Below are 20,816 nucleotides of genomic sequence, written 5' to 3'. Positions count from 1 at the left end.
TCGAAATAGTTAATTAATAAAAAAAAACAGATTTGGTGGCCCACTGTAACTGAATGAACGTGTAGGTAGAGACACTGACTTTCACAGTCAGTGACACAACGACACTGACAGGATAATGGTCTGCTATACCTGGCTGAAACCCTGAAGATTCGTGGCATTTCACAGGTGTTTTCCTCCTCATATGGCATTTATGGTGCTTTTGATGTATTGATGCGTGTTCCCTGTGCTCATTTCTGAAGTCTAGCTGATACATTGCATTACATCAACATCACATCTTCACTTCCAGCCATGAAATAGGAGATACTGGTTAAAGGAAAAGTCTGTATCCACCTGCCTTAAAGATAATTCTGATCAATTACTTGTCATTTTAATAGCTGAGACCTTGGAATCTGACTCAGAAGACAAGCAATCAGTACAAACGTGTCCAGTGTTTGAGTAGAAGATGTTAGCATTCTACGTCATACCCTTTGCTTTTGGTGTTTGCAGTGTTAATTTTGTCATCTGATTGAGATCTGTATTAGAAGAGACAGATACGCACTTCCCCACCCACAGATACTGAAATAGACAAGAACTGGATGCAGGTGTGAGACAGGTTATGCCATGACTGAATGTTTTAGGTCTTTGAGGAAAATGAAGGAAATTACTAGCTGCTGTAAAAATAGTCAGGCAGGGAACCTCACAGTGCACTAAAATGAAATCTAACAGATTTCAGAGGGGATTTGTTCTCAAGTGGGGATGTAACAGCTGTCAGCTAGATTGACAGTGCTTACAGTGCTATTCTGTTGGTTTCAGTCCCCCAAAACACGGCCACTTTAAAGGTTCTGTTTTGCAGCACAGGTGAGGGTATCAGGTTTGGACAGTAGGAGGATGACTCTAACACTGGTGTTTATGGCATAAAAAGTTTATTCATAATGCGGGGGAGCTCCTTTGGTCAATGTGAACATTAGTATGATAAAATAGAGATGACATTTTTCAGTGCCTGAGAACGGCTGTGCATTATCTGCTCACTGTAACTCTATGAGGCTTACATTAGCACACATCATCAAATGGAGGATCACAATAGAACAAAGGTATAACTCTATTATTTTAAACTGGGCTTAGCTTGATTACAGGATGCCGTAGTGTATATAACATAATACAGAGACTTCATTTCTGTGCTGTTCACTCAGACCATTTGTATATACATTATTTCACCGATAGCTCATCTATCCATCCATCCATTTTCCTCCGCTTATCCGGAACCGGGTCGTGGGGGCAGCAGTCTAAGCAAAGATGCCCAGACCTCCCTCTCTCCAGACATTTCCTCCAGCTCCTCCAGGGGAATGCCAAGGCATTCCCAGGCCAGCTGAGAGACATAGTCCCTCCAGCGTGTCCTGGGTCTTCCCTCGGGCCTTCTCCCGGTGGGACATGCCCGGAACACCTCCCTAGGAAGGCGCCCAGGAGGCATCCGAAACAGATGCCCAAGCCACCTCAGCTGGCTCCTCTCGATGTGGAGGAGCAGTGGTTTTACTCTGAGCTCCTCCTGGGTGACCGAGCTCCTCACCCTATCTCTAAGGGTGCGCCCGGCCGCCCTGCGGAGGAAGCTCATTTCGGCCGCCTGTATCCGGGATCTTGCCCTTTCGGTCATGACCCAAAGCTCATAACCGATAGCTCATCTCATTTAAAATGTAGCATTATTTCTGTCCATATGCATAATTATCAGAAAGATACTTTACACATCTATTATTATCAGAAATATACTTTATCTTCTTTAAAACGGTTAGAACAATTTCTGCTAGATGGTTTGGGAGATGCCAAAAACTCGGCCACAGTTTGAGGTGTTTTGGCTCATTTAACGGTGAAATGTGATATGACCGTATAATATTCTGAGCCTTATCTTCCCCAGATTCATTTTTACAGCCTGGAGCAGTACAGCAATTGCCACTATATCTAATTTTATGGCCGACAATATGTAGTGTTACTATTTTCTCATAGATGTACGTGATACTCTCTACACCAGAACCTGTCTGGGTGCAAGGCATTATGGGATATCAGAATAGGGCGAGTTGAAGAAACCAGCTTAACTGAATTGTAACTGTGTTCTCCCTAAGATGTTTGCTGAATTGATTTTGAATTGATATATTTACAGAAGAGTAAAAGAGCAGTCATTAATAAATAAAAAGAAAAAAAAGCCTGAGAATAGTTTTTAGTGGGACTGAGTTTTGCCCAGCACTCCCACCAACAAGCAATTCTCACAGCAGGTAATATCCTCTGTCTTGAAACAACACTGTAAGACCCGGTTATGAAATTACTCACTTGATTAAAGGGAAGGTGGTCTGAAATACCTTGTTGTTTCATCTCCTGCCTGTGGATTTCGGGTTGGCATTGTGAAGGATAGGGAAAGTGTAAGAAATGAGATCAGTCCTCAGGACACTCATCACTCTTGTCTTAACATAGGCCTTGTAGTTTTTACAACTGAGCTGAATATCAATGGATTTTGTTATTTACCTGTTATGTATCAGCGTGGCATGGATAGCTTTCAGAAAAAAATGACATCACTGCACTGTAGTTATAACATTTGTATGACAGAAACAGATATCAAGATTGTTAGTTTTGCAACATCAAACAAAAAAAAACTAAATTTGTACTGTACTAATTTCTGACACCTCTCTCAGAAGGACAACAGTATTTGTCTGTGTCTTACAAAACCTGCACATTACTGCTGATTACTGATTATTGTTTTATTGTGTGAAAACATTATGGTTAAGCATTGGTTGGGTTTAGGGTCAAAAACTTGCTAAAGTTTAAAAAAAGAAGCTCATGGATCAGGTTGAACCTGCTGCTGCCACAATGCCTCTGGGTAAATGTCAGAAAGGATGGGTGGCTCATGTTAAAATTAGGTTATAATGAACAGACCACTAATAAGATAGTAAACATTTCCTTAAAGTTAGGGAATAATCAAAAAGCACTAACTTGTAGTCAGACATGGGAAATAAATGGCTGCCATTAATAGCTGGGCTTTAACAGCATTACAGCCTGGTGTTTGGTTGACCTGTCCATCTACACAGCTTCTTCTCTTTGTGGATTTAGTTGCTCTGTAACATCACTTTACTTTCTCCTTTGCCCCTGTCACAATTCCTACAGCTGAAAGAAAGCGTTTTCTTGAACGTTGACACCTGAGCTGTGGTGGTTGCCGCTTGATTTAGGATCCTGGTTGTAGCTTTTTCCAAAATAACATCCATGAATCACTGTGGACTCCAGAGGTTGGAGACTTTATTTCTCCCTGCATGACTGAAAATGAAAACTCCGCTCCCCATTTGTCCCTGGACTCTCTTTGCATCAGTGAGCTCAGATGTCAGGCACTATCTCAATCTCACTCGCTCCTGTTTAAGTTTGTTGCCACTGCAAACTCAATTAACCTGTAAAAGGAGACATATTGGACACTGAACTTTCTTGTGAAAAGGGTTTCTGGAGGTATGCATACAGTACTGTCCATCAACATCTTCCTCAAATATTGGTTCAGCGTCAGTGTCTTCCCCTGTTGGCTACATTCTGTCTTGCAGTGCTGATGACGATAGATTAGCCTCCTGATACAGATTGGTGTGAAAATGAAAGTCTGAGGGGCTGTTCCCCTGCAACCCCTCACTCTCTGACCAACGCAGCCCCTTGTGTTAAAACACAGCAGGGGGTTGCGTTTTTGCCGGATCGGTGTGAATGTACGGTTATGCAGACACAGTGTGAGCGACAGCCGGGTGAGAGCCAGTAGCGATCATCTTGGTTCCAGTGGAAACTGAAGCACGCCGTTATTTACTACTCCACTCCAGTAAATGAAGGAATTTTAAACAAAATGGAGTAAAACCTGATCATAGCAATCTCCAGTTTCCCAATTGTATACCACATTTCTTTAGGGATGGAGAGGAACGGGATGAATGAACAAGTTCAGTCCTGACCAGAGGAACAGTTGAGTAAATAGGCAGCACAATTCACCCTGGCCCTGTCATGTTGGCCTAGCCAGTGACTACAGTGAGTGAGGTGCAGAGAGAGAGGCCATGGAGGTAGTTAAGGGATAGAACTAGTAGTGCATTGCCACTGTGGCTACTGTATGTCAGCTTGTGTTAAAGCTGATAAAAAAAAAGTGGGACGAATGGCCTGCGGCTGTCACAGTGCTGCTTAGGCTTTTTGGAAATCAGACAGCCCTTCAACCACTTTTTGCCATTCTTAGTGTTATCACAGACAGTATGTTGTGGCTTCTATAGTGTCCAACACTAGTATGCAAGACACATAATAATAATACTACACGTTTATAATTATAATGGTAATTTTATAATGCTATTTGCGATCAACTAAAATATCACAGGCCACTAACACATGTAGCACAAAAAAAAAAAATCATAGGGGACTTTGATGTAAATGCTTGTTTGTTTGCATCAGAGAGAGACCACTTAAAAATATGGCCTCGGATACATGTGAACTACGGTGAACTGTAACCAGTATAATAATCAATTCGCTGCTAAAACTGCAGATAAAACAGAGAAATCTTTCTGTTGCTGCCTTCAGCCATTTTTTCACAGTAAATTGCTCCCAAAACTCTCATTTGGGGCTTTGAGCAGCATGACATGTGGGGGTAGAAAATAAACCACAAGCAACGTATAATAAGATTAAAGTACAGAGTTATTTTAATACCAAAAACTGCACAGCTTGCTAACTGTTTAATATTCCAAGCTTTCATCTCAGTTCAGATTGTAGAATTCGCTATTAAAATCTTGGAGAAATCCTAAAAACGAGTGTGACATCACTGTTTCACAACACTCAGAGCTGCAAAGTCTACATTACAGGGAAAGGTTGTAGCTTTTCTGACAGTTGAGGTTTGTAATTTTAGAGAGTGGGATAACTGAAATGCTGATATCGGCACCACTTGTAAAGTAAAGGCTGTAAAAACCTAGGTTACAGAAGATAACACAATCATTAAATGCCTCAGCAATAGCTTTTATTTCAGTTCAGTTTCTTTAGTGTCTAAGTTAATGGAAAGCTACTTGTAATGTGAGTCCACTGCATGAAATCTTCCTCATCAGCATTGTCCCATTTTTTTTAAAATAACAAAGCTATGTGTCCAGGGTGAACATGGTTGTTTGCAAATAAAAGTTTTAGTCCACACCCACTGAGGACCTTTGACTCATGCATGGATCCATTTGGCCACTAAATCAAAGATTAGTAGTTCTCATCCATAACCACTTGCTGTGATAACTTATTCACTTCACATAAACATCCTCGTTGGTGCTCAAGGCAATGAGTTAAATGTGCGTGCCATTAGTGACTCCCAAGAAATCCAGGCACATCAGTGATTTGCATAAATGTATCTTGTTTTTTGTTAATTCATGCTGAGTGGTGTTTTACTACAAATGGAATTGTTGGTTGTAACAGAACATCACTGTCATAAGGCTGCACCTTTCCTTTTGTTTTAATGAAGTTCCAGTTTCTGTGGAGCATGTTTGTACTCTTCTTGCTAAAGGAACGATTGCACAAGCACAAGATCTGCTACAAAGCTACTCAATTTTTGTCCATACGGTATTTTATTATGCGCTCAATGTCATTCAGTGTTAACAAACCACCTCTCCTCCCACAGAATCTGAATGCCATTTGCTGGCAGCTCCTAACCAGTTCAGACACCTTCAGCTCTCCTACTTTTTTGTGGAGCTAAAAGTTACTTCAAAAATTAGAAATGCTGATAAAATGGTCTTACTTCTTAGTGCAAAAGGTAGGACCTCAACTGCATCATTCTGTAACTTTTGGGCCAGTTAGGAGGGACTTCCTACTCTGAGACACTTCATAAACGGGCGAGGAAGAGACACCTGTTTACATGTGTGGCCTTTTGGTGCTTTGCTGATCAGTTTGAAAGTTAAAGAGGAACTTGATGACAGTGTTGCATACTGATGACTGAATGAAAATATCAGATGTTAAAACTGAAAAATGCTTTTGTTTTTTGGAAATCACATTCTCATTTTCAATTTGATGCCAGCAACATATTTAAAAAAAGTTGGGACAGAGGCTTGTTTACCTCTTTGTTGCATCACCTCTTCTATGACAGCTCTCTCTAAGTATTTGGGAAGTGAGGAGACAAGTTGCTTTAGGTTTGAAGGTGAAATGCTTTTCCATTTTTGCTTGATAATCTTTTAGCTACTCAAACATTTCATGGCCTTTTCACATCATAATGCACCAAATGTTTTCTGTGAGTGACAGAGCTGGACAGTTTAGCACCTGGACTCTTATTACCTATGTACACAGTATATAAAATATTAAAGGGAACAACTGAGGAGAGCTAGTGCCCCCCCCATCACGCGCTTCTACTGGGGCACCATTGAGAGCGTCATCACTGCCTGCATCACTGTGTGGTACAGAGGCTGTACTGCCTCCTGTAGAAGGACTCTGCAACGCATAGTGAAAACAGCCAGCAAGATCATTAGTGCCCCTCTGCCTTCCCTTACAGACATTTTTAACACCTACATCACCCACAGAGTCATCAACATTGATGATGATACCTCCCACCCCCCACACTCCCACTTCAGACTCCTGCCCTTCAGGGAAGAAGGTATTGGAGTCTTCAGGCCCACTCCACCAGACTTACAAACAGCTTCATCCACCAGGCTGTGAGGATGCTGAAACGTTGTCCATTACCTCCCCACCTCTGCCCCTGGACTGTGACCCACCACAGAACATAAAAAGACTACCCCTGCTGTTGCACTAACTCAATACATTCCCACTTTTTGTTATATTATATGTAAATCTGCTGCTGACTGGTTTTTAACATCATATCTGCTGCTGTTGGTCATTTGCACTACTCTCCATGTGCATCTCAAAAGCTATTATGCATCTCATCACCAACTGGTGATGCTGACCACCTGACAATCTTCTAGTTATTATTTGCACTACTGTCACTGTTTGCACATGGTTTTGAGTTTCACCATAGCCTATTAGGTTGTACCATTTAGTTTATCCCAATTACTTTATTTCAGTCTTCATATTCTATTTATTCTATGTTTATTCAACTTTTATTCTATTTTAGTTTCTTAAATGGTATGGGCATCCAATATTAGGAGAGAGAGAAACAGTATTTTGATTTTTCTGTATGTCCTGCACATAAAGTGAATTGACAATAAAAAAATCTTGAATCTTGAATCAGGAAAGCTTGTATTGCTGACATTAATTAAAACTAAGCATGCTGTGGGCGGCAGGGACCAGGAAAAGACTGTAAGACTGTAATAATACAAAAAATACACCTCAGTTACCTTGAGGTGGGGTTGTTGTTGTGCCATCAGCAGGCTTACTTCTCGTGGCTCTGGCTGACATTCAGTATGGAGTCTCAGTGATCAGTGAGAACTTTTCTCAGTGCTCACAAATTATGTAACATGTTTTAAAATAAAATTTTGGAGGTTGAGGTATTTGTAAGTTAGAAGGCAGTGAGCCTTATCTAGACCATTTATTACCGCATAGGGTTGCAGCCAATCCCTGGACACCATGGACAGTTTGCCAGTCTATCACAGGGCTGACACTTAGAGACAGATACACACTCACTCCTACAGACAATTTAGAGTCACCAGTCAACTTAAGCTACATGTCTTTGGGAGGAAGCTGGAGTATCCGGACAAAACCCACGCAGGCAGAGGGAGAACATGCAGGAAGGCACCAGGTTGGCCGGGGCCCGAACCCAGAACTTTCTTGCTGTGAGGCAGCAACACTAACCACTATGTCAGATCACATTTGTCATAAAAAAAAAAAAGTCGCAGCCGCAGACACACACACCTTTGCTCCTTGTCTCTCTGTACAGTGATCTGACATTCTTGCTTCCATATGCCCCTGTGTATTCCACAGCTATGTCTGTACAGATGGAGCCCACTGAGAAAACATTCACACAAGCTCTAGGGTTGTGTGACAAAGCGTGAGAAAATGATGCTGCCAACAACAGCAACTCTGACTCACTGATAAACCACCAGTCAGCTCATCTGAATACTCTTTTCCCTCTCTGTGCCTCTGGCCTTTGTTCGTGCCAGATTACGATAACGGAGACCGTGCTGTTCCTCATCCAGTACACATCCAAAGAGTTCATCCGCTCAGAGAAGACGGTGGCCACTGGCGACTGCTGTTATCTCAACCCGCTGGTGCGCAGGACTTTCCGCTTCCTTGGTAAGTCCCAAGCTTATGTTTAATTTGTAATTACTATTACAGTATTTGTACTGCACTGTGTTTAGGTAGTTTTTTTGGTTTGTTTTTATTCTGACACAACCACCCATATCCGCTCTGGGATATGGAACTTTTTTGTTTTGTTTTTCAAACGGTTTCCTCCTAGAGTCCTAAGACATGCAGGCTAGGTTCACATTTATTCATTACCTTCCCTGCTTTTTCTAGGCATTTTTTAAACTTTTTAAACTGATTTCACTGGATAGAATTGGCTTAGTTGCAGTTGGAAACTACTAAACCTGTTTATAATTAGTTCAGAGCAGCATAAACCTCTATTCTGTGGTGAATAGAGTAGTTTGTATCAGATAATTGTTGAATTTTCATGGATTCTCAAATGTACCATTATTCCACATTTATTTGTCATTTCACTTTTTAAATGTTTTTTTACTGTATACATTTTTTTGATTTGTGCAAGAACCAGTCATACTAACAGATTAGTACCATGTAAGTGAATGGAGCACAACAGCCCTTATTAGGGAGCACTTACAAAGCAATTAAATAGCATCTATTATGCTAATGCTATAATGTCACAACTGTTATTCATCAAGGTGAAATAAGTAATAAATGGCAAGCAGATCTGAGGCTCTGCTGAATTAAATGTGGAGCAAAAATGGATCTGAAAATCCTCTTGCATGCAGTACAGTGACGTGTTAGCCAGTTTCATGCCTTAACATCCCTGTATGACTTTTAGTTTTACTCTTATTTTGTATTTATCTTATGGCAGTCATAGCACCCCTGTAAGTACAGTAGCTGTTATCTGACTGTTCATCTAGCTACACACAGATCTACCCACTCCACACAATTTGTACTTACAGAAGCAGGTGGAAAAACCCATAAATGTCAGAAAATTTTGTAAACTATGACACTCTGAAACAAATGCACATTATAGCACATGCACTCACACCTTCCTGCAAATCTATACTGTGCAGCATTTACTGGCAGAGACAGTATAGATGCATGCAGTCATTCCTGCAGATGCAACAGCAAAAGACACAGAGTTGGTCTGTGGAACACACAAATTGCAGACGTTGGCCTCTCCTTGTCCTCTCTCATGCTTAAGTGAGAGCAGGAGATAAAGCTGAAGAAGCGGATTATTACCTAGATCCCTGAGTGGGAATCCACTTGGTGGCCTGGCTTTACCCTGACATTTACACATCCAGCATGCTATTCATGCTGCGCACTAATGTTATCAGTCTGTTCATTCCAGGCTAAACCTCCTTTCATCTCCAAGAGATTTGAATTTGTTATCATATTTTATGCACTAGTGGAGTGTTGTATCTGCATAAGGATTATGTCTCAGTGTTAATTGATGTCAATTTTAAACAGCGCTGTGCAGTGACTTTCCTCTACAAAGCAGAAGGAGGATTGACAGCTTCAGCTGCTGAGTTTCCTGCGTATCTTTGTGGTCCGCATCAATCCTGGAGGTTATGCAGGGCGACGTACCGGGTATACTGCTCGATAGGCTTCGATAGTGGAAACGCAGCATTAGTCAGTCATAACAGCTCTCTGAGCTGTCTGCTTAACAACTTCCCACAGTTTATCTGGGAGACACACAGTAAGTTATTGACTTCTGTCTTTTGTCTCTTCCTTCATGGAGCAGTTTATACTGTCTTAAAGGATAATTAAGGAGCAACCTATCATTTTTACAGATTGCGCACTATGTCTCCTAATCATTTTAATAGCAAATGTCTGATTTTTAAATATCCAGAGAAAAAAATCAGACATTTTGAGCAATGCTCTTAAACGGTTTGTCCTATTATCTCTGTGCAGTAATATGTAGTATCAAGATTGAGTGGTTATAATTTAGTGAGTTGTTCTTTGTCACAGGTTTTGGTTGCACTTCAGTTTTTCATCATGATGAACCTTTGTTTTGTGTATGTTGCACAAACTCCATTCAGGGATTCCAGTTTCTCTAAGGGGAAGAAGAACAGAGTTAGCTTTTATGCCTGGGCGCATCTGTGCATGTGAAGAGACTTCACTGCTGCTGCATCTTTAACAAAAAATGCAGTCTTATACGGTGCTCGTTTTAGAACAGAGAGGGAGAACGGGCCTTATAATGGAGTTCATGATGGTATGTCAAAGCCAGGATCATGTGAGACTGACATTTGGTGCAATTCCTTCAGTACACACAGCCTCATCAGTTCCACATCAGCACCGGCTTCTTGTACTGCTACTGGCCACGGATCTAGCTTGATTAAAAAAACAGGCTATGTACTGTGCATAGTAATTCTTGTTTTCTAATGCTTACTAACTTCCAAATGTGTGCTAAGTATTGTTGTAAGGCAGCATAGCTGTCCCGTACAACCCAGCAGTTGATAAGCTAGTTCTCCACTAATCCACAGCATTGTTTTTCTATGCTTTGTCTGTTTGTGTTCTCTGTAGGTTATGTGACTGATTGCATTTGAAGAGTCATAGTTAATCATTTCAGTTTGCTGGCACTGGAACCCTGAACATCTTTTTACATAAGTTACACAGTTAATACATGTATAACTTATTTTCATGTGGTGTTAGAAGGCTTTGCAAATCCTACAAGAACAACCCAGAACAAGAGGTCCTCTCTCCCTTGGCTCCACAACCACCCTTTGTCCTTGACATGACACAGAAATTGCGCTGGCAGGAAAATAAAAGCCCATATTATGAAATGTGACAAGGACTTGACACAGATTTTTTTTGTAAGGAGTCACAAGTATAAAATGTTGGGAACCACTGAGTTTCTCTGTAAAAATGCATGACATTTTGTGATCTTATGATACATTTTTTTATGCACAGTTCTAATCTGATAAGTAACCAGTAGCTTTCAAATAAATGCAAGGCAATACAAAGGACAATGTTTTCCTGAAATGTTGTGGAGTACAAGCATAATGTAGCATAAATACTCTGTTGTGTCCTACAGCCCTCATGTACAAGCCTGAGGGTTTGAGCTCGCAGATCCTTTCTTTGGTGTGTTTCTGGCCTCTCCACTTCTTTTTGCTAATATCAGTGCATCACTGTACACATGTGACATGTTCCATGTGTGTGCTTCGGCTGCGTATATGTACTTCTTTGTGTGTCCCCGATTAGCACACACTTGTTGCCAGCATTACCTCTGCTGGAGAACAGCACAGAATCATGTGAACACAGCCATCTTACAACTCTGCAGCCCCTCCCCTTCACTCAGGCCTGGCATTGCTTTGCATAATGACTCATAAGACCATGCTGTTTTAGAAAGGTTATATTTAGAATACAGCCAGGGGTTGTGGAGCTCTTACACACTCAAATGTAGCAGTGTATTTTTTACCTTTATGCATTTTATTTGCATGAACTTTAGATTGTGGAAGTTCACAGCCTCCTCTGTCAGTGACATTATGTAAGAGTTCACATAACATAAATGTTAGATGTGAAACGAGCCCTAGGGAACATACAGGAAGATCTTTCTAGAGGAAAGGAAAATGATAAAGATTTTTGTTTAGATCATATCTCCAAGACATACTTAAACTTGTTTTAACACCCATTTGAAATTTTGATCAGTTCCTTATATTTCTGAAATGTAATGTCTTCTTGTCTGTTTTTATAGTTATAATTAGTTATATTATTAGTATATTAGTTAGTATATTATTATACAATTCTTATAGTTTAAAATGTTGCAATTGTTTTTTCCCAGCTTTTGACATACCACTAAGATCCAGTATCAACCTTTTTCAGATTTTATATTATGTTTAAACAGTAAGGCCAGTCATTTTCTGTATTAACAGTATTTTCAACACTCCCCATACAGAAACTAAAAACTAGAATGAATTGCCTCTACTCACCGTCAATGTCTGTTAGTCGGTTAGTCCTATCTGTGCCATTGACCCTCCACTGTACTTCAAACAGTTATAAACACATCAGGGAAATTCACCACTGCACTCGGTAACATATTCTCTCATGATGAAACACAAGATCCTAATATTTGGTAAGAATATCTAGAGATCTAGTGCATGGTCCCTTGATTCTTGCTTATGTCCATTCACAGCCTCTGGTTGAACATTTTTAAAACAATATTAGGGCCTTGTCTTAGTGGATAACAGGGAGGTTTGGGTCAGTCAAGGTCAGCAGACGGGCATATGAAGGTAGCCTGAGTGATTGTGGAACTTATTAGTTCTCTGGTCTGAAATGTGTTATGACACTGGCTGTAAGGAAAAAATAACATGAACACAGCTTTTATCCAAGTTCAACAGTCTTGATAAAAAAAAGATGTGAAGAGGCACTGATTAAACTCAGAAATTATTCTTAGCTTATAATTTAAATCATCAAACTCCATGATTTTTGCTTTGAAATCAAGCAAATTGCATCATTTATTAGAATCATATATTGTAAATGTGGAATTTTAGTTAAAAAATAAAGTACCACATTTGAACAATACCCTGGGTGGCGGCCTATCGTGGGCCCAATGTAACCAGATCTCTAGGTGTAATGTATCCATTGATCCATTGTCAACAAGCTAGTCAAAGAAAAATTGGTAAAGATTTCATGGAAAAGAGGCTTCTCAAAGTGTCACTTTTTTATGTTGGATCACCTGATAATGTGTGCTTTTCCTTTCTCCTTCCTCACCCTCAAAGAGCAGTGTGAGGCTCCAGACACTGACATGTTCATTTATTAACAACCACCAAATAGATTTTGTCAAATGTCATGTGACTCACTCACTGAGTGCAGCTCATCATTGTGAAGTTGTCCTACTTTCACCCACATGAATGTGTAAATGTGGGCACTCTGTGTCTTATGGGCTCTCATTACAGTGATCAGCTAACCCCCTCCGTCTAATCCTACCTGGCTTTGGGCACACAGAGAGGGATGACCCAAAAATGCTTATTATTATTAAGTCTAATTCAGTTTGGCTGTTTCGAACAATGCCGGGATCTGCTGCAGAACCACTGGGTAGCCACATGTCTATGTGCTCTAGAGCTTAAAGTACACATGCTTATTGGGTATACATATGTGATCCTCCTGTCTGAGTGAACGGTATATCTAAATGGGTGTGTGTGTGTGTGTGTTGGTGGTAAACAATTCTCTGGTGAACAATTTTCTTGGTGTGTGTGAGAGAGAGGTCTGACTAGGCAACTGTTTGATAATTCAGTGTGACACACTACCAGACCCTTGTTGGAGGGACGTAATTATTTCTCTTAAAGCTCTTTAAACCTTTCTGGTTTGGTTAAGAGTAGTGTGAATGCATGCTGGCACCTGAGTGGCCGTTACAGTAGACAGTGCACTGTGTGTGTGTGTTTGACATGGATGAGCAGCAGGGGATTGTATCCCTGGTATTGATGTATCCCTGTAGACAGTAGGCCTGTTTACAGCAGTGCCACAGTGTGACTGGAACTACAGGTGTGTGCCATGCTGAACAGACTTTGTCTGGTGCTGGAGGGAATCATTCACACTGAAAATACAAGTTAGCTGAATGATTTATGTCCCATCCTTGCTGTTTTGTGAAGAAAATGGGAAGCCAGTTGCCTTTTAGTTCCTTCTGTAAACTATGTGACTTGCAGTAAAGTTAACCAGCTGAAAACTGCTGATTAGCAGACTAACACAACTGAGTTAGCTTACAACTAGGACAGTGGTATGTAGGTCACAGTAAACCATAGTAATAATACATAATGGTAAATACAATGCTGATTAATAGAGAAATATCATAGGACTATTGAAAAATGTCACAGTGATGTTAGAAAGTAGCTACATACTGTACAAGAATATAAATTGCATTAAACTCTGTAAAGTCAGTAACCCCATCATTTTTTTGTTTTGAGTCATTTTTTGGTATGCTTTTCAGAAAATAAAAGCCTACAGTTTTAAAGTATATAAACAAATATGGCAAGCATATTTGGCATAATTAATAACACATGTCATATCAAGTTTGTTATTTCTGTTCACACAAAATTGGTTAATAGCTAAAGAAACTGTTTTCATGATAGTCCTGTGTGAGAAGAGTGTTGATCTTCATCAGGCTTTTAGAAGTGTTTAAAATGTATGTCTCTAGTAATTACCATTTTTCAGACTTTTTGTATTTTTAGTTCCTTGTTATCTGTGACAGTAGTAATTACTGGCTGCTTGTCAGATAATTCTGTTCTCAGTTTGTTTCTGCAGTAGACACTGAAAGACATTTTGGACCAGTTTTGACTTGTTTAGATTTTTTTCCCTCTGTTGCAGCAGCTCACATTACACAACCACTCTAAATGTCTTGTATTTTAAACCAGGATAACAAAAATCTTATTGCTGACTGACTCTAACGGCAAATGGGCTCAATGACCCTTGGTAGTAACATTAAGAGAAAGACATAGTTTGTGCAATGTCTTGTCTGACCACACTAGATATCAAAGGGTTTTATCTATCCATCCATTATCTATGCTACTTATTGCTGTATATAAATAAACACTCACCTCAATTTTGATGGCTTCAACACATTCTAAAAAAGTTGGGGCAGTAAAACATTTACCACGATGTGATGTTGACGTTCTTTTTCACAACATTTAAAAGACATTTAGGGACTGAGGACACCAAGTGGTTTTTAAGTGTGTCAGGTGTCATTTTGTCCTATTCTTCTTCCAAACAAGTCTTATGGTGCAGTCCTGGGTCTATATTGATGCAATTTGTGTTTCAAAATGTGCCACACATTCTCTATTAGGGACAGATCAGGACTGCAGGCAGGCCAGTCCAGCACTCACAACCTTTTACTCCACAGCCTTGGTAATGCTTAATGCAGACAGTATGACGGGCTTTGGAAACCCAAGCTGTGCGGTCCTCATATGAGGACGCAGGGACTCTAGAGGTTAATGCAGACAGTATGACGCAAATGCAAGGCAGCATATGTTGCTCCAAAATCTCTATGTATTGTTCAGCATTAATGGAGCCATCACAGAAGTGTACGTTGCCTTTGCCAAGGGCATTGATACAACCCCAGACCATGACAGACCCTGGCTTTTGAACTTGATGCTGGTAACAGTCTGGATGGTCCTTTTCGTCCTTGGTCCGGAGCACACAGTGTCCATTCCTTCCAAAAAAGACCTGAGAATCTTAACATTTGGTGAATTTCTAGCATACTGCCGAACTTCCCAGGTTGAACGATCTGCTCATGTGCAAAATATAGGCGCATGGTGACTTATCAAAATGGTATTTATTATAAATACACATATATTGATGTGCACAACACCCAATGAACACAATGCGATCTTTTTATTTTTTAAGTTTTGCATGTCATACGCAGCGTGTCCCAGGGTATATTAAGCACAGTGCATGAGCAGTGTGCACTCACTTAGACAGGCACACATCACTACACAATCAAAGCGCCCATTAACTAGCAATTATGATTTGACTGTTGACCACAGACCTGGTTTTTGCTGGTCAGTGGTGCAACCACTTTGTGCACCTTCATATCACCAGTATTAGCACCCAAAATTTACATGGACACACCCCATTTTTATCCGGACACACCTGCCAGCGCAAAGTTGACTGACTGCTGCTTAGTAAAAAGGCAATGTGATGCGCACATCATGAAAATGTTAATTGCGCAGTTAAGAAATTAGGAAACACAGATGCACTGCCTGCACCGTACGCAGTGCATTTGTTGAAAGATAGGGCCCTCTGTCTCTGTCGTTAACACCTCATGGGAGAACCATTTTTATGAACCAATTTATCTACAATCCAGAGAATTACAAAAAATAACAGCTGAGATAAACTACAAAAATGCAGCAGCACCCCATATGAGACAGTAGAGTAATTTAACATGAAATGCAGTGGATGTAGATTTAACATTAACATTTCTTTCAGTTGGGTATCTCTTGTATTGCTGTCACAAGGAATGAGTCAGTTCCAGGATTAAAGTGGGCAGTCAATCATAAATAATCTCTAAATGTTCACTGCAGAGATCTCACTGTTTTAAAGTCATATGGTGATTAGACTAAAACTAACAAAAATCTAAAGACTAAAATTTTGACTGAAACTAATATATATTTTTGTCAAAAGACTGAAACTAGCTGTGTTTTAAGCTGCCTTTAGGCTGGCTTTTCCAGTGCTGACTGGTTGGGAGTCTAACTGGTGGCTGTCTGAGATTCAGGTTGGAGCCTGGTACTATTTACAGGTGAGGCATGTTAAGGCCTAGTAGACTTCAGGACATGCCAAAAAGATCTACCTATATCTTTACCTGCAGAATACAGTAATTTGGAGGCTAGTCAACTAGAAAAAAAGGCTGGGCCAGGCTAAAACAGACTGCTCCAGTGCTAACTGCAGGCAAACCTAACTGGGAATCTAACTGGAGGCCAGCATGTTTAATGCTTGGGGACCTTGAATGTGAAGATGACTAGAATGCCTTGTGCTAGCCACAGTAGATAGCTAGCTATAGCAGAATCCAGAAACAGGTTTGTAAACCCATCCACCAAGAGCATGAGGACAAAGGACATTCCAGGTGGCTGAAATGATAAGGCTGTGGAGAGTACATCAGATAATTTGGCAGAGACACAGGAAAGACAGATTAGTATACAACATTGGTCAATTGATGAGGGAATAAGAGACAGGTGTGGTGGGTGTGAAATTCAGGACCAGGCAATGGGAAAAGTGCAGGTGACTGAGGACAAACAAAAAGGAAAGAAGTCTTGGGACATTTGGAGGTTGAATGAAGTAAATATGTCCTAGAAAATAACAGAGACTGGAACTGTGACATTGTTACACAGGTTTTTCTTATGAAAAGTGACAGAACTTGTTGTGTTAAGAATGAAAAAAACAGAGAGAAGTTCAAATCCTTCTCCAGTCTCACCTTTGCATAGATGCTCAAGCATGAGGAGACTATCAACGTCAAATCATTGGTTTGAAAAAGTGAAAGAAATGGGCTGATACAGCCCTAAGGCTATGAACAATCCATAATGCAACACATTCTGTTGGAGACAGTTTTACACCAGTCTCGCCATTCAGTGAAAAAAGTTATGAAGAAATAATTGTCCTTAAATGTAATACAACCCCTGTTTTTACAAACCTAATTTTTAGACAAAGGCCTCCTCTTATGTTCAGGCTAATATGGTATTTGGAGGCTGATTGATTTCAATGGTGGATTGAAATTTTACAGAAAATTATATAGTTCTTGATATCAAGATATCAAACTAATATCACTGGTGGTCGGTTTACTACTTTTAATTACCTCCACTTTTTTCAGTCTGCATACCAACTTTGCTGCTGGTGGAAATGCTGCCTACCCCATGTGCCCTCCCTCTTAATAATAATAATAATCACCTTTATTGGCCAAGTATGTTGCACACAAGGAATTTGTTTCCAGTACAAAACTGAGGCAGCCATCTGCGGCACCAACTCACACCGATGGCTCTAACCATCAGGGGCAACTTGGGGGTTCAGTGTTTTGCCCAAAGACACTTTGACATGTGGACTGCAGGCACTGTGATTCGAACCGCCAACCCTCCAGTTGGGAAATGACTGCTCTACCCACTGAACCACAGTCGCCCCTGTAATATCTTCTTTTTTTCTTCCTAGGAGTCTACACCTTTGGCCTCTTCACTGTTGACATTTTTGTCAATGCAGGCCAGGTAGTGACAGGAAACCTTGCACCGTACTTCCTGACGGTCTGTAAACCAAACTACACGGCACTGGGTTGCCAGCAGGCTCTGCGCTACATCAGCCACCAAGAGGCCTGCACAGGAAACCAGGATGACATCCTGCGGGCCCGCAAAACTTTCCCATCCAAGGAAGCTGCACTCAGTATCTATGCTGCACTCTACCTTGCTGTGAGTTACACTACTCTGCTTTTACTGCCCGTACTGTGGGTTAAGCTAAAATATGCCTATTGAAGCTGTTTTTCACAGTTGTCAGTAGTACATTTACATAGCTTTATAAATGGATAGTTACTGTTTTTTCAAGCTTGGGTCTTATTATCATAATGATCATAATCAAAATCTGAGAATCTGATTGAAAACACCAGTGGCACTGAAACACTTAATCTTCCTTCTTAGCATTTCTTCTCAACTGATCCATCGTACTTTGGCTACAAGTCCAACATTGTTTAGAAGTTTGAAACCACTATGGATTTATCCTTTAACCCCAGTGCACACAATCAAAAAAAATCGAAAATTGAAAAACTCTTACTCTTGCTGGTTGTCTGTTTGCTTTGATTTTCAGTGTTAGGGTTAGCATCTGCCCAAGTGGCCATGAGCGATGGATGCACAGCTTTAGACCAATCAGTGTTTAGGACATATTGTACATGCAGTTTTGCACTTACAGTTTCATACACACAGGGCAAGGGCACATACAGACACACACGCTCACAACCCTGCAGCTCTGAGGAGATGATGATTACCACTCTTCAGACTCTCATTGTCTCTGTCATTACAGAAGTGCAAATTGCTGCTGCCAGTGCAAGACACAGCTGTACGACATCTGGGCTTTTTGTAATGAGGCTGTAATTACCCCATAATGTGGAGACTCAGGATTACTGCAGTGTTTTAACTTGTACAATGCACAAAGCACAATGTACTACATTCACTCTACACATATTTAAAATACCTTTCCATCCCACACACAGCAAAAATACAAAAACACATAGAGATTCAAAAAGATAAAGTAAAGCTCACAGAAGTGCAATACTTTAAGGTATATTATCTGAAATGTTATCTTGTACCGTTCAAAATAAATTCATGTATCAAATCAAATCAAATTTATTTATATAGCACTTTAAAAACAACATCCAGTTGACCAAAATATTTTACATGGCAGAATAAAATCACAATACATGACTAAAACAGAATAAATAAGATCAGTGCAAAAAAAAAAAAAATAAAAATAAAACAGCACAATAACACAGACACACAGATGACATACGTTCAATAAATCAGATTAAAAGGAATGCATCAGGCCCTACCTACTGTGTATTAAAAGCCAAGCTAAATAAATATGTTTTAAGCACTGATTTAAAAGTAGTCAGGTCAGTAGCTGATCTAACATTAAGAGGTAGACTATTCCACAATTTAGGGGCTGCAGCAGTAAAAGCACGGTCACCCCAGCGTTTGTATCTGACCCTAGGAACCTTTAAAAGAAACTGGCTTACAGATCTGAGGGACCTTGTAGGTTTGTGCCAATGCACTAATTCAGTGAGGTAAAATGGTGCTAAACCATTAAGAGCCTCAAAAATCAATAACTTAAAATCAATTCTAAAATGGACTGGAAGCCAGTGGAGAGAAGCCAGTACCGGGGTTATATGCTCGAATTTCCTAGTACTTGTCAAAAGACGAGCAGCAGCATTTTGCACCATTTGGAGACAAGCGAGGGAGGACTGGTTAACACCATAGTATAGAGCATTGGAATAATCAAGTCTAGAAGTGATAAAAGCATGGATTACAATCTCGAAATCATTAAAAGAAAGGAATGACTTGACCTTGCTTAACAGCCTCAGGTGGAAAACTGAGTTGATTTGCTTGTCAAATCTCAAGTCACCATCAAACATTACCCCTAGATTTTTTACACTTGACTTCAGATGTCAAGCTAGGGGGCCCAGACCCTGGTCAGGAGCAGATAAGTTCGCCAGGTCACCAAATAGCATACACTCAGTCTTATTTTCATTGAGATTTAAAAAGTTAAGTGCCAACCATGATTTCAAGTCTGTCAGACAAACAATGGCTGTAATGACATCCCTCTTGTTGCCTTTAATGGTAAGTATATCTGAATGTCGTCGGCATAACAATGAAAAGAAAGGCCATATTTCCTTAAGATAGATCCCAGTGGGAGCATGTACAATGAGAACAAAATGGGACCAAGCACAGATCCTTGGGGGATACCACAGGAAAGGATAGCTGAGGATGACGAACAGGTACCAATATTAACAGTAAAACTTCTATTGGTGAGATAAGATCTGAACCGGTTAAGAATAGTACTGTTAGGAGCCGTTCGCTCCAGTCAGTGTGCAAACGAGGAAAGAGGCGGACCCAGGTAGCAGGCTTCGGTGCATACAGTGATTTATTATACACAGTGAACAAGGGAGTGACAAAAACACAGAGGGAAATGATACGTAGTCCTGTAGATGAGTAGTAACCGGGTGTTTGACCAACCACAGGAGGTGAGGAGATGGAGAGCTGGGCCGAGCTGCGTAGGTGGGGTCACTCCTGGGCTGGTCGATGGTGATGGTGGTTACTGAAGGTAGAGACAGAGAGATGAAGGCAATAGTGGAAAAAGATAGGCGACTGTGCATTGACCTGCCTGGGAGGAGAGAGTGGAGCCACAATCTGGAGGAACAGTCCATCGGGGAAACACAAAACAGTAGCTGGCTAGGGGATAAATACATACAATAACAATGACAACGCACAAAGTAAATTTGGCTTAGTGCCTCGAAAGAACGGACAAGTGACTGAGGAGTGAAACCGGGTAATATAGTGAGTAACCTAATCAAGTGCAGCTGGTGATAAGGGAGTGAGGAACAGGTGAACGTGATAAGAGTAATGGGGCAAGAGACAGTAGGAAAGGTGAGGGAGGCAGAGCGGCCGAGCAAACCTGACAGCTGTTATGATTAACCGATGAAAATTGGCTACACATGATGTTTATATTTTTCCTTGCTCTTAATTGCATTGAATCAGCTTACACATACGGCATACATATAGAGGTCACTGCAA

The 20,816-nt window shown here is 40.5% G+C and overlaps 1 protein-coding gene across 4 annotated transcripts in view; it reads left to right on the top strand.

The window, feature by feature from the left end:
• plppr5b (phospholipid phosphatase related 5b) overlaps nt 1-20,816 on the top strand; it is a 47,761-nt gene that overhangs the window by 13,621 nt on the left and 13,324 nt on the right. For all 4 annotated transcript variants that reach the window (XM_020608962.1, XM_020608958.1, XM_020608959.1 and 1 more), the window contains 2 exons: nt 8,025-8,157; nt 17,695-17,945. In XM_020608962.1, the coding sequence (XP_020464618.1) occupies nt 8,025-8,157; nt 17,695-17,945 (384 nt within the window). The remainder of the gene's footprint in view (nt 1-8,024; nt 8,158-17,694; nt 17,946-20,816) is intronic.

The sequence above is a fragment of the Monopterus albus genome, unplaced genomic scaffold (genome assembly GCF_001952655.1).
Source record: "Monopterus albus unplaced genomic scaffold, M_albus_1.0 scaffold96.1, whole genome shotgun sequence".
NCBI lineage: Eukaryota > Metazoa > Chordata > Actinopteri > Synbranchiformes > Synbranchidae > Monopterus > Monopterus albus.
This window is presented reverse-complemented; position numbering and strand designations above follow the sequence as displayed.